This window comes from Pinus tabuliformis, chromosome 8, assembly GCF_031772625.1.
Source record: "Pinus tabuliformis cultivar Carrire ecotype Pingquan chromosome 8, CPIR1, whole genome shotgun sequence".
Classification (NCBI taxonomy): Eukaryota; Viridiplantae; Streptophyta; class Pinopsida; order Pinales; family Pinaceae; genus Pinus; species Pinus tabuliformis.
In genome coordinates, this window is record NC_142294.1 from 1,636,704,558 (window position 1) to 1,636,718,950 (window position 14,393).

Consider the following 14,393-nt stretch of genomic DNA (forward strand, 5'->3'; position numbering starts at 1 on the left):
CACCTTCCCATTAAAACTGAGAATGAGCTGCAAGTAACTGTGAGAACGCGGATGCCTCATAAGCATGGAGTTAAGTTTGATCCCTGAGCTTTGCTACAATCCTCAACTGTAGAAATATTGAAATTTTTAAGAAGACTTTGGCCATTTCATAAGCTGCTGAGTTGACAGCAGAGTTTGTCTGTTGCTGAGTCCCAATCATAGAGATGTCTATATGAGTTATGTCAATGTCTAAGTAGAGCTATTGAATATGGAATGTCGGTGTAAGTCCTCATCTATGTCCAACTTATGTCAAAGCAAGGATGCTACATAGGAACAAAGAATTGGTTAATTGGTTGTGTTAAGTTCATGTGCTGGCCTAGCAACCCTGGAACAGGGCAAACAGGTTCATGCTCAAATAATCAAAGTGGGATTGAGTCAGATGTTTTTGTGAGAAGTGCCATAGTTGATATGTATGCTAAATGTGGGAACCTAGATGGGAACCTAGATGATGCACGGCTATCATTTGATAAAATTTACAAACCTGACACGGTCTTATGGACCACAATTATATCAGCATATGCTCAGCATGGACATGGCAGGGAGGCATTACTACTCTTTGAAGAAATGCAACAAGCAGGCTTGACTCCAAATCACGTTACATTTCTTGGTGTTCTGGCTGCATGTAGTCATACAGGCCTAGTGGACAAAGGCTGGCACTATTTCTTATCCATGAGTCAGCATCATGGTATTAGACCAAGAGTGGAGCACTATGTCTGCATGGTAGATATTCTTGGTCGTTCAAGGCACTTGGATGAAGCAGAGGACCTTATCAACTCCATCCCTTATGAGCCTGATGCTATTCTGTGGAAGGCCTTGCTTGGTGCTTGCAGAGTCCATGGAAACCTTGATATAGGTAGACGTGCAGCAGAACACCTTTTTGATTTGGAACCTCAAAATGCAGCTTCCTATGTCTTGCTGTCAAATATTTATGCTGCTGCAGGCAAGTGGGATGATGTTGCAAAGGTGAGAAGAATGATGAAAGATAGGGAGGTAAAGAAGAATCCTGGATGTAGTTGGATTGAAATCAAGAATGTGGTGCACAAATTTATTGTAGGAGATAGATCACACCCACAGTCAGAGAGAATTTATGCAATGCTGGATCACTTGTCTAAGCGGATGAAGGAGGCAGGATATATGCCTGACATGTTGTCCGCCCTGAAAGCAGGGAAAAGTCTAGCTAAGGTTCAGCTAATGCGACACCTTCTAAAGCAAAGAACGATCCATTACCCAGCTTCTGGAGTGAGGATACCAATCCTCGACCTCTCCCTTGGCTTACAGGAGCGGAAACCTTTCTCATTTCTTGTCTCTGCAATAATCCTCGTCTGGCGGGTAATTGACTCCACGAGGGTTCATCATCTCATCTTCCTCTTGCGATTGCTCTCTTGGTTGAAAGTGGTTCTTCTCCCCTTTTTGCTATGAGTTATCTAGGTCTTATGAGACCCGTCTTGTTTTCTTGTTCACAGGTGAGTGAATGGTTCTCAATCACAGTTCGAAGGTGGTTTGAAATTATCTTCCCCTAAATAACCAAGTGCTTCCTTTCTTTTTCCAGGTTGACAAATGTTCCACCAAGTCTGCGGCTTATTTATTTTTTTGTTATTAATGCATGGACCCTATTTAATTTCTACGGAAGAGTTTCTCGGAGGAGGGTTTCAGATTTAGCTATGGCTACTTCAACGACGTTTAGGTAGTTTTAACTGCTCTAATTTCTTCTTAATAGTCTAGTCAAGGAGAATGATTACTACAGTTTCCTAGCTTTTTTAGTTTAGACAATGCGATTGATATTTTCATATTGTTTTTCAATTTTCTGGATGTAATGGAACTTAGTTCTTCTTCTGCTTATACCCATACCATGACTATAAGGATTTATTTTAAATTCAGTGTGTAATGAATGACGATTTTTCTTGTTATGTTGTTATTCTATATTTTCAGAATGTCTTTCAATTTTATGTATGTAATGGAACTTAGTTCTCCTTCTACTTATATCCATACCGTGATTTCTGTGTGTAATGGAACTTAGTTCTCCTTATGCTTATACCCATACCGTGACCATAAGGATTTATTTTAAATTCAGTGTGTAGTGAATGACGATTTTCTTGCTATGTTGTTATTCTATGTTAGTTATCTTGACAACCACCATGGATTTGGTTCCCTTAAACTTGCTATTTACAAGAATATGGTTTGTGATCTTTCCCGGGTAAGCAAGGGTCTGGCCTGCCTGAACTCGGTTTAACCCACAGGTATAATGTTCTACACTTTTCTTAAATGCACAGTCAGGGATTACTCTTACCGATGGCTCTTGACGGTTATCAAGTGTGAAACTGTGCAATGCCCTGTTTGGAAACAACATGAACATGGAGTATGGGATGTTAGCCACCCCATCTCAAAGCAATTCAACAATTCAAATGTTGAAGTGTTTCATGTTGCCCATTTTCTCAGAGCATGCTTTCTTTGCAACCGACAATTGAACCATTGGAAGGACATCTACATGTATAGGTTTGTTATAATGATCACAACATGGTTTTTATGTTAGAATTTTCTTTAATCTTTGAAATTCACCTTGAATTGATTATAATTTCCAATTCTCAAGAGCTAATCTCATTCTCTGTTTGCTGATTAATGCAGAGGTGACAAAGCATTCTGCAACGTGGAATGTCATTACAAACTGATTTTGATGGGTGAACAAATGAAAAAATTAATTGCTTCTCCACCATATTCATGGAGTGATACTTGTTACGGTAGAAATATTTTCTTAAGATTAGAGGCATGAGAACTGTCCATCTGTTATATTCTATGTATTGTTTGCATCAGAGAAGCTGTTGAAAAATGCAAGGCCACAGATGATATAAAAATATATCTTTGTTTTGCTCGGAGGGAAAGGGAAGGAATGGGATGGTGTGCCCTTTTTTGAACCATATCAATTTGGAATGAGCTTTCTTGTGGTAAAAAATGCATGGCCACAGATGATATAAAAATATATCTTTGTTTTGCTCAAATGGAAAGGGAAGGGATGGGAAGAGGGATGGGATGGCGTGCCCTTTTCTGAACCATATCAATTTGGAATATCAATTTGGAATGAGCTCTCTTGTGGTAAAATTTGTTCTATTTTGAAATTTGATAAGAAAACTAGAACTATTGATGCTTGACATATTCTCTGAGTTTTGTTTAAGTGAATCTTATTGGTTTTAAATACAACCCCTGTTGTACTTGTTTCAATGTGATTCAGATCCAATTCACAGGAAAGATTAAAAAACACGAAGTGTGACTGCAATGCAAAATTTGCACATTATGTAATACTCCTAAAAATTCATCTGAACGATGTTTCATAAACTCATAAAATCGGTCTTAACTATGACTGATAACTGATAAGCCAGGCAGGATAAGTTATTTATTGGGGAAAGGTCATATGTTCGATCCCACAAATAAATAAAGAATGGCTCCTCTTAACACGATATAAATTGAGTACCTTGTTCAGTTTAGTGACACCCCTGCAATTAGAGAAGAGAAATGGATGAAAGGGAAAACAAAATTTGGAGATAAGCCCCCTATTTGGGAACAAGCAGCTGCAGTGTTGTTGAGTCTTTTTGGTTTCTGGATTGATCCTTTTCTGCTCCTTTTCTGCTGCATCACAGAAACAAGAACACCCACCTCGGAAGTTATATAGCTTTCTTCAACTTTCATAGTTTGTGCATGTCCATTGAAGTTGGTATTCTGCAGTGTTGTTGAGTCTTTTTGGTTTCTGGATTGATCCTTTTCTGCTCCTTTTCTGCTGCATCACAAAAACAAGAACACCCACCTCGGAAGTTATATAGCTTTCTTCAACTTTCATAGTTTGTGCATGTCCATTGAAGTTGGTATTAGAAGTGCCGACTTGGCTCCTGATTCCAAATTCAAAATAGAATAGATTGAGCTTTCATATAACACAGAAACGTAACCATGAATTTGTGCAAATTACACTTATTTATGAAGAAACCATGAAAACTTAGTATTTTCATTCAAAACAACATTAAAAAACTATATAAGTGTGAATGCAATTGTTGAATTTTGATTAATATCATGTGCTACTACTTTAAATGTTAATGAAATAACCTTTCCTATGTAGAAGGCAGAGTGATTACTATCTACTCTTAGGGCTACCGCTTGTTGACTACCTGGCCCTGCTGCATTTTCGAATGTTATATCCCGTGCTAAGAAGCCATCAGCATTTACAGCTGCAATTGTGAAAACAAATAAATTAGCAATCCTCAACATCTAAAACAAGATTTAGTGGGATCGAGGAATATGGATTGATTGAATTTTCCTTTGATAAGAGTTCAAAACCAAAGAACGATGGTAATTGTAAGTATTAAATTCCGTCTTTGTTTAGAAATAGCATACACATATTTATCTAGTTATCAGAATAAACAGAGGATCCGATTTTAGCATATGCCCATTGAAATTTCTCAAACTTACAAACCCCAATGCATGTTGAAAGACATTACACCTATCATATGAAAGGGTTCCAAATATCTTATTCTTAAAATGTAAAATGATAATTAATTTTTTTGCTGCTTTAATAGGATGAAAGAAGTGCAGAATCTGCAAAAATAAATGTTATTGCTCTCTTCTTCTCAGCAACCTACAATCTGAAGAAAAGCATTATTGCTTCCCTTGCAAATGACGGATTGCATTCCAAGCACTGCTGGATTTTGATTGTTTCCTTCTCCTCTCATTTGTATTTTGTTGATGCTTTCTAGATCAGCATTCCTTTGCAAGGGAAAGGGAATTAATCTGGGTTGAACTCAAGTAGAAAATTTCTCTCTCATTAATTGGATGGTCATTTTCACAATTGATTGTCTCCAAAGAAGTCTTGTCAGCCAAATCTCTACCTTTCCTCAGGCTTTTAAGTTTAACCAGCATGCAGGCCCTCAGTGTTGTGGTTTGGCATTTTTATCCAGTAGTTCTTAGCAACATGGCAGAAAGGGCACACTTTATGTCCATGCAGAAGGAATTGGAAGCAATGGTAGTGGATTCCTTGGCCACAGAATTGAACAAGCGTTTAAAGCCCTTTGGGTTCTGCAAGAAGACCCATAAAAATCTGCAAATGTATCAAAGAGAATTGCTTCCTAGATCATACTTGTACAATAAGTGATCATAGTAGAAGGTCATTTGATTGTGAAACCGTTGTGGGATTCAATCCAAGTGACCTGAATGTAGAAATTAACAAACTCTACAAGCTTATTTAAATGTGAATATTTTATCATTTTCCATTCAATGATAAATTTTTTCAGAATGTTTGGCTAGTTAACCCTCAATAGGAGTTTCTTCAATGGAATTCACATTAACAATTGAAAAGTCAAAGTTGTCATCTCTATCATGGCCCATGTATTTGGTTGTCTCCTTCCAAATTTCAGGAATTGCCTCCCTCACATTATGAATACTTTCTATGGAATAATCAGCTTCCTCAGATTTTACAGAGCTGCCCACCTTCCCAAACAACATACCAAATTAAGTAAGAAACCAATAAATATCAAGCCACCAAGAATGATAATCTAGACTTTCAAGTAATCTTTTTACTTCTCTCAGATTCAAAAGAAATTTGACTACGAACAGGAGTTTTCGAGTCCAATGGTCAAAACTATTAAAACAATTTTCACAATTTACAACACAGAACTCTCTTTCCCCCACTATTTTTCTGTAACGAATAAATTCCATCTTAAACCTTTCCCACTATGTCACAAAGAATTATAAAGTTTCCTGCAATTTTATAAAATTATGACATGCACTAGTAATTTCTGAGGGTCATTTGAGGGCTTACCAGAACTGTATTAAGGCCTGTTGCTTTTGCTCCTGCTATGTTTCGGACATTGTCATCAAAGAAGAGCTGCAGAAGAGTTCGAAGAAGGATCACTGTAAAAATATGTAAACAAATTAAAGACAAACGCTGGAAACTTACTGTTCTTGGTGGATCTGCATTTGCAATTGTGAGTGCACGCTTCATGGCTTCAATTGAGGGCTTGATAAAAACAGGAGAAGTATTGGGTTTGCATTCATCAGTTTGTTGATTAAAAGGATAAGCCATATTAAGGCTCTCAAAACATATGACATCCTCAAAACAGTCTTCCAAGCCTAGTCTTTTTAGGACTTTACATGCATGAGTCTTATCTGAATTTGTAAATATCTGCACATAAGATATCTCCAAACAATAGTTATGGTTGCATTCATTTCATTTTATTCTTAGAGAAATAATGCCAACTATTGTATTTTTCATGATCTCTTTCAACTATCCACAGGGGAAGCAACCTTATAGAATTGTGTTTGTGCTTGTAAGGCTTTAAATTCTATTGAAGTTGACCTAAAAATTGAATTTATGCAACTCATTACCAAATACTTACCAATTTCCTTTGAGGCATGCTCATCAAAACGCTTCTCAGTGCAGGGTCTGGTTCAATGACTTCATATGGCAAGTTCCCATGCACAAATCTAGAAATTATGAAAATTACACATGTATAAGATTTTCCTTTTGATAAAATGCCAATAAAGCATATGCACCTAGCCAGATAAATTTCAATTATCTCAGGGGAGAAATAGAGGTGAATCTCCTCACTAAGCCATGATGCTTAGTGATACAATTTAAGCATGAATGTCATGGAAAATTAAATACAAAAGCTGAAAAGCTATTTCTATTTTTCTGAAATAGGTCTCTCACAGCACTCTATATTGATTTTCTTTTTTGCTCATTGTAGGAAAGGAAAAATGTGACAGAAACAGTCATTCACAGCACAAACAAAATAGAATTGCACCTGTGATATTCATCTGCATCAACCTCATAACCCAGTTTCTGCAACTTTAAACAACAGTTATTAGTCACAGTCAAACAGCCTAAATCCTCCAAGCAATGATACCTCTGTTCTGCTCTATGAAGTTGTCACATGGTGATGCTTAAAGGGGAGTGAATAAGAATTGATTTTTTCTTGCAGATTGAATATGGAAGGCGGGAAATCTTACTCTCAGCCCAGCCAGAGTGCTCCCATTGGTTTTATAAAATTCTGTACGGAGGCTGGAAACAATTTCTCTGCTGAATCCGAAAACTTGTGCAAGAAACTCTGGAACAACATTAATCAAATCCATGAAACAACACCCAGGGAGAAAAAACTAATTGAATTCTAATAGAGGAAGGAAAAAATAATCTGTATGTAAAACTTAATACGGGACATAATTCACAGCACACCATCAATATTCTTGCGGCAGGCTGTGGCAATGCCTGTACTGGAAGGATACAGAGTATCATCCAAATCTGTGACAAAAATAAAACAGAGCGTCAAAATAACTTTGGAATTTCTGGCAAAATATTCATGATAAATGCAATTAAAGATATGCGAAAAGTTCAAATTGAAACAGAATCCAGGATTTCTTCTGAATTCATGCCAAAAGTACCGAAGAGCAGACAATCGAATTGAGTTGTTGATTGTTCCATCATATTCATATCACAGAATTTGCAATTACAGAGGCAATGGATATTTGCACTGAGCCTACGAAAACCACATTGAATATGCAAAGAAGTTATAGATATATATATAGAGAGAATTCAAGTTGCAGGCATGGTTGGTCGGAGGCTACGCAGTGAAGGAATCGACGTGGAATCCTGCAACTAGATTCATGTGAAATGAAGGTGTCACACTGAAATACAAACGCATTTACCATTTGGATATTTTCAGTAGGATTGTGTACAGGGTTTTGTTCTTCAAGCAGCATTAGAAGCTTCTCTATTTCGTTCCTTTTAGCCACTGGAACGCCGAAAACACCCCTGTTCAGGCCTTGCATTGACATTCACAAAACCCAAATGGGCAATCAGCAATTTACTTTCAGAAAAGGCTTAAATCCTTCAGCTCCGAATTACTGTTATCATCCAAAATGCAATAAGGACCCCAAATTCAATAACAGAAAGCATAACATACCCATGTAAGAATAAGCTAACCTTGTAAGGAATTTTTTAGGGCTATTTTTAGTTGATCAGTGCTCCCAACCTCTAGAGTCTCCCTGGAAAGCTCTGTTCCTGCACTCGCATTCAGAGACCTGATCTGCTGCACATCGCATCTGATGGCGCGGCCTTTGATGGCATGATCCAGCAGCCTATGATCCAGTGGAATAATTACCCAGAGGAAAAATACGAAGACCGGCAAGAACAGGGAGCCTGAAACCAAATCCAGAGCGATGAAACCAAATCCAGAGCGAGGGCAAGCGTTTGATCTGAGGTACAAACCCTGCTGCCCGGATGAAACTATTCGATGAAACGCCCAAACTGTTTGGGCAACCCCGATCAACGGCTGAAATGGTTGCAATCATCTAACATATAATCCTGTGGCTTAGAAGATGACAGGTAGGCAGAGAGGGAAGTTGATCTCAGAGGGAAACGCCTTACGGCGTAATTAGAAAAGAACTATTCCACCACTGAACGCGAGGGACTCATTATGGTGTATGCGCTCCTGAAATATCAGCACTACTTGCTAGGGGGACACTTCAAGATGTATATAGATCATTCTGCGCTAAAATACTTGGTCAATAAGCCTGTGATGGGGGGGCGCATATGTAGGTGGCTTTTATTATTACAAGAATATGATTTTAACGTTGTTGTGAATCCTGGATGACTGAACGTGGGACCTGATCACCTGTCGCACATTGAGACAGGGGAGGAACCTACTAGTTTGGAGGAAGGACTACCTGACGTGCAGCTTTTCGCTGTGCATGTAGCGGATGGACATTTTGAAGATATAATTCAATTTTTAACAATAGGAAATGCATTGAAAGGATACTCTATCCAGCAAAAGAAGGAACTAGTGATGCGTGCGACAGATTTTTCTTTCATTACGCCCATCTATACAAAATGGGGAATGATGAGATACTGCGAAGGTATGTACCTGAGTTTGAGTGAAGCAGTGTCCTCCTAGACACTCATGGGGGCACCACAGGAGAACATTATGCAGGGAGAGAAACCGCGCAGAAGATTCTCCGCACAGGGTTGTGGTGGCCAGCACTTCATCAGGATTCAAAAGCACATTGCAAGGCATGTGATGTATGTCAAAGAATGGGTAAGCCATCGCAAAGGATGATATTCCTTTGAATTTGCAAATGACATTGCATCCCTTCAAAAAGTGGGCGATGGACTTTGTAGGACCTATCAAACCTAAAGGAAATGTAGGTGTAAGATATATTATTACTGTGATAGAATACCAGAATCATTGGGCAGAAGCGCAGCTGGTAAAGGATTGCATGGCCGCGTAGCCGTGAAGTTTTTGTTTGAACACGTACTGATGCGATTCAGTTGTCCAGAGATATTGATGAGTGATCATGGTACACATTTCATAAATGAAATGATCAGCGCGCTGACCGAAGAATTTTAGGTGTATCATCAGAAAAGAACACCATATCACCCACAGGCCAAAGGGACAGTAGAAACATTTTAAAAAGTACTAGAGACCGTGCTGACGAAGGTATGTAATGCATAGAAAACTGATTGGGATCTGTGTGTACTTGTAGTATTATGGGCTTATAGGATGACATGCAAGAAACTGATGGGATAGACACCTTTCTGGCTGGTCTATGGACTGGAAGATGTAATGCCTATGGAGTATATTGTGCCTAGTCTGCACATAGCAGCGCTCACAGGTATGACGGATTGCGGAGAGGCTTGTGCAGCTGGAGGAACTCAAAAAAAAATAAATTTTGGCTGGATTCCACCAACAGGTACCAAACCAGAGCGAAAAGGCCTGACACGATCGACATATCAAGTTGCACACCTTTAAGGTGAATGATTTGGTTTTGTTATATGATAGTAAGTTTGATAAATTCCCGGGGAAGCTCCAAATGCATTGGATGGGACCGTATGTTATTAAGGAGATCAAAGAGGGTGGTGCAGTGCAGTTGGTAAAATTAAATGGCAAACGTTTCCCAGGGAAAGTAAATGGTAGTCATTTGAAGCCATATACAGGTGTCCCGACCATCTGACTAGCCGCAGGAAGTATAGTCTTAACCCTCCAGGCAGTTGAAAGGAGACGCAGGACTATAAACTACTCTGCCCAGGAGTTGCGCGATGTCAGGACTATGCGAAGTAGCGAAGTATCACAAGGTCTGCGACAGTGCGAGGGTAGCTGCACTACCACATGGGTTGGCTGGAAAGTGACCGTTATAGTCACTATTCATGATGTGAGGCTTGGTTTGAGTTCAAATGGAGTGGGCGACAAGAAATTAAGGTGAACTTTATGGGCTAGATTTGGGAAAATCTGCTACCAAGGGAGCATTAATGGACCGAAAGTGGGGGGAATAGCCGAATTCAAATACAAAAGGTGCTATAAATTGCAAAGGGCTGCCCAACAAACAACACTTGGCAATTTGCGAGTTGAGCTATTGCACGCCCAGAGATTCATGAACCCCGATTTGTTCTATCTTTTGAAGTTGGAGGCATTGTTTGAGCACTTACCTGAGCCATTGAGAGAATTGTTGAATAGCAGTATGGTCATGCTAGAGGAAGCCATGGATATTGGAGAGATGACCGCTGAGGAGGCCACGCAGGCCATAATAGTAGGAGAAGCCCCAGAAAGCATCGGGATAGTCGCATAAATCCCTAAATCATCGCACACATCGAGACCCAAGAAAGATAAGTAGCCTATGGTACTGGTTCACGTGTGATCCAGGTGGATCTTCAGACACAGTGCCATGGGAAAAGCTCAAAATTCAAAGTGGTGGAAAGGTGATTAACTTGATATCAGATCGAAGTTCTCGTCGCCCTGATTCCAATGTTGCGAATGACACACCAATCCGAGTCCAGATGAAGGAGATAGAGGCAATCAAAGTTGGGTTGACTTTTGATGACTAGGCAGGCTTAACAAAGACACAATTTGGCCTTTTTCAACGGACAAAATCCGGCCAACTCCGGCCAGATTCCAGGAAAAATTGTTTCCCCGTTAAAATGACCCCTTCGGTCAAAAACCAAAATTTTCAAAAATGCGCAAGTTGTTTTTATTAAAAGAAAAAAATATTAAAAAAGGGGGTGGCGGGCCACCAACCTCGCCACCCCAACCAAACACATAAGAAATATATTTGTTAATGGAGGGGCACGCCATGACCCTCGGCCCCTCCCCCACACCACGGAACTTCATGAACAGGGCCACCATAAATGCGGCGGGAGTTGGGTGGGCTGGCCCTTGGAGCACGAACCCAACCCAAATTAATAAATAAACCAACGGTCCATTACCAAAAAGTTCAGAGATGGAGCATGGAGGTATGGTCTGCGAGCTGCCAAGGTGGGCCCGACCCAACCAAAAACAAATTTATTTAAAAAAAAAGAGGGTTGATTTATAATGTGTAAAAGAAAGGAGGTGGGGTTTGACCGCCCGACCTCCTCCCTATTAAACCAGATCACAACCAACTTCGCTAATAGATTTATTGGGAAATCTATCACCCAATTTCTATTTAAAACATAGTTTTCAGTGTGCTCAGGTAGAGGAGGCAGTGCACGCAGTTCGAGGTAGAATTTTGCAGGAGGGGCAAAATTTGACAAATTTTATATGGTTTTAGCACTTCTCGATGCCACAAACACAATGGCGTTGTTTGTTTCTCCATCAGAGTTTTGCAATTTTTGGCCATTTTTTAGTATGGAGGCACAAGACTCCTTTTTGTAAATGATGCTTGTACTCTTCTTTTTCATGCCACTTAATGAATGAAGGCCTCCCCATTGATCGAGCAGGGCCCGAAGACGTAGTCCAAGATGGACAAACTCTGTTATCAAGTCTTGTTGTCTTCTTTCATGCTTTGTGTGTTTCTCCTCTTTTCTCATGTGGACATTAAGTTTTCTATGTTAAGCTACAATTTATGCATGTAATCCTTTAACACATCTATAAGCAAAATATTTTCGATCAAGTGGTATCAGAGCAGGTCTTTTTTAGATGTGAATTGCATGTTTGTATGCTAACAAGAAACAGGCTCCGAAGAGGCGAAGGGAAACTAAAGTCTTTCGATCCCGAAGCGGGGCATGCACATCGAAGGAGAAACATGGCAGATGAAGAGGCTCATCTTGAAGAGGAGCGTAATTTTTGCAAAACCTTCTATTCAATGGTAAAGAATGTCGGCCAGTTTCTTTCAAAGCTAGAGAAAGCATAAGAGAGAAAACCAGAAGAACAAGGTTCAGCGCATGGAAATGGTGGAGAAGAACCCCCTCCTTCTCCTTCCACAAGTGAAAGTTCTTCTTCCTCTCATCACCATAATCATAGAAATTCAAGGGATGCATCTAAGAAACGTTTCTTTAAATTAGATGTCAAATTTGATCTTCCCATGTTTAACGGTGAAAGTAATGCAGAAAATATTAACAACTGGATTAGGCAGATTGAAATCTACTGCAGGATTCAGCAGATCGATGAGGACGAGGCAAAGATTAAGTTGGCTTCTCTTTGGCTGAGTAGCACCACTCTCATTTGGTTAGAGAGCAAATTGTGAAGCAGTAAGAGTTTGGGTAATCTTCTTTCCTCGTGGTCTAGTTTCATTTCTGCATTAAAGGAACAATTCTATCCCTTGGGTTACAAACAAAAGCCTTAATGGATTGAAAATACTTAAGGCAAGGCAGAGGTCAAGATGTTCAAAGCTTTACAGAGGAATTTATAAAACAGGCACTTAATTTGGACATTGTACTTGACTCACCTGAAGTAGTAACTATGTATATTGGATCATTACATAATTACCTTAGGCATTCATTATTATTGTTTGAACCAACTACTATTGACTTCGCCAATGTGAAGGCAATCCATCTTGAGAAAAAGGGAAAAAATGAAAGAGATGATCATTTCAAGAAACCACCTTTCAAACCTCCAAATGGAAAACCCAAAGTGAAAGGAAAAGGAAAGGAGAAGAGGACAACATCAACCAAGAAAGATGAAGGAGAAAGAACTTATTGCAATCACTGCAAAAAGGAAGGTCATGACGACGATCATTGTTGGAAACAGTACCCAGAAAAGAGACCAAAGAAGTATGGAGGAAAAGGCAAGCAAAAGACAGTGGCAACTGTGCAGCAGGACCTTGGATCCGATTCTGGAGATGAAGCATCAATCACAGCAGCAGGAACAAAAGGTACTCTTACATCTCATGTTAATTCTGAATCACATGAAGGCACTAATTCAATAGATGAGTCTCTTCCTAATGAAAAAAAGAGAATTGAGCTATTTCATATTAGAGTTATCATAAATCATACAAAAGTGGAAACTCTATTTGATACCAGATCCCAAGAAAACTTAATTTCAGAGTCCTTGGTAAAGAAGGTAGGCTTGTAAACTACACCACATCCGAAACCTTACCCACTTGGATGGATACATGATAAAGAAAAACTGAATGTAACTAAGTAGTGTAAATTTGTGATTTCTTCTAAGTTAGTGGATGAGGTAAAACTTGATGTGATACCATTGGATATCTGTGGCATGGTGTTAGGGAGTCCATATCTATATGATAGAAAGGCAATCTTCTTCCGTCATGAAAACAAATACCAAATCATAAAATATGGGGTAGAATATATTGTAAGGGATCATCAAACTATAATCAATGCTAGCCTTGTAAGTGTAGGACAAATGAAGAGGTTGGTGAATTCTAGTAAGGGTTTCATGCTTATGATTGTAAGGGGAAAAGATGCAGAATCATCCGATGCTTTCCAGGGTTGTGATCATGTGCATAAAAAGGAATTATGTGAATTAATTTCTAACTATGATGAGATGTTTTAGGAACCAAGGGAATTACCTCCAAAGAGGGAAATCCAACATGAGATCCATTTTCAACATGACACTCCTTTACCGAATATTGGCATGTATAGGATGTTGACCATTGAGATGGAGGAGATCAAAAAGCAGGTGTAGGAACTATTGAACCAAGGGGTCATCAGACTGAGCAATTCTCCATGCAGCTCACTGATTGTCTTAATGCCGAAGAAAGATGGCACATGGAGGATGTGCGTGGATTATCAACCACTAAACAAAATCATGGTGAAAAATCATTACCCTCTTCCCTGCATTGATGACTTATTAGATCAGTTAAAGAATTCTATCTATTTCACCAAATTGGATTTGTGTAATGGTTATCACCAGGTCTGAATTACAGAGCAGAATGTGTGGAAAACCACCTTCAAGACCAAACAGGGGTTGTTCGAATGGATGGTGATGCCATTCAGACTTTGCAACACTCCAGCCACTTTCATGAGGGTCATTAATGATCTCTTTAGGCCTTTCATTGATGAATGTGTTCTTGTATATATAGATGATATCCTTGTCTTTAGTAAAAGTTGGAATGAACATGTATGTCAGGTGAAGAAAGTGTTTGATGTATTGAAAGAAGAAAAACTCTATGTA

At 39.2% G+C, this 14,393-nt stretch overlaps 1 protein-coding gene, 1 long non-coding RNA gene and 1 pseudogene across 4 annotated transcripts; 2 read left to right on the plus strand and 1 right to left on the minus strand.

Moving 5' to 3' along the window:
• The first annotated feature begins 345 nt into the window (after positions 1-345).
• Positions 346-1,159, plus strand: LOC149242411 (pentatricopeptide repeat-containing protein At2g13600 pseudogene; annotated as a pseudogene).
• Positions 1,160-1,337: 178 nt separating this feature from the next.
• On the plus strand, positions 1,338-3,032 carry LOC149242412 (uncharacterized). The gene is made up of 2 exons (XR_016246636.1): positions 1,338-2,532; positions 2,662-3,032. It is a non-coding gene; the product is annotated as an uncharacterized LOC149242412 (long non-coding RNA).
• Positions 3,033-3,298: 266 nt separating this feature from the next.
• LOC149242413 (uncharacterized protein C24B11.05-like) lies at positions 3,299-7,540 on the minus strand. 3 transcript variants are annotated; one of them, XR_016246635.1, is made up of 9 exons: positions 7,453-7,539; positions 7,247-7,312; positions 7,024-7,121; positions 6,819-6,856; positions 6,411-6,498; positions 5,972-6,196; positions 5,834-5,899; positions 4,188-4,247; positions 3,299-3,914 (listed from the first exon to the last, which is right to left on the minus strand). XR_016246635.1 is itself a non-coding variant. In XM_089374238.1 (8 exons), the coding sequence occupies exons 1-8, from the start codon at positions 7,499-7,501 to the stop codon at positions 5,320-5,322; spliced, it is 813 nt and encodes a 270-aa protein (XP_089230364.1). In that variant the 5' UTR covers positions 7,502-7,540; the 3' UTR covers positions 4,614-5,319. The 3 variants fall into 3 exon arrangements, 1 of the variants encoding a protein (XP_089230364.1); XR_016246634.1 differs by having other exon boundaries at positions 5,834-6,196; positions 7,453-7,540; XM_089374238.1 differs by lacking the exons at positions 3,299-3,914; positions 4,188-4,247 and adding an exon at positions 4,614-5,502 and having other exon boundaries at positions 7,453-7,540.
• Between the last annotated feature and the right edge of the window lie 6,853 nt (positions 7,541-14,393).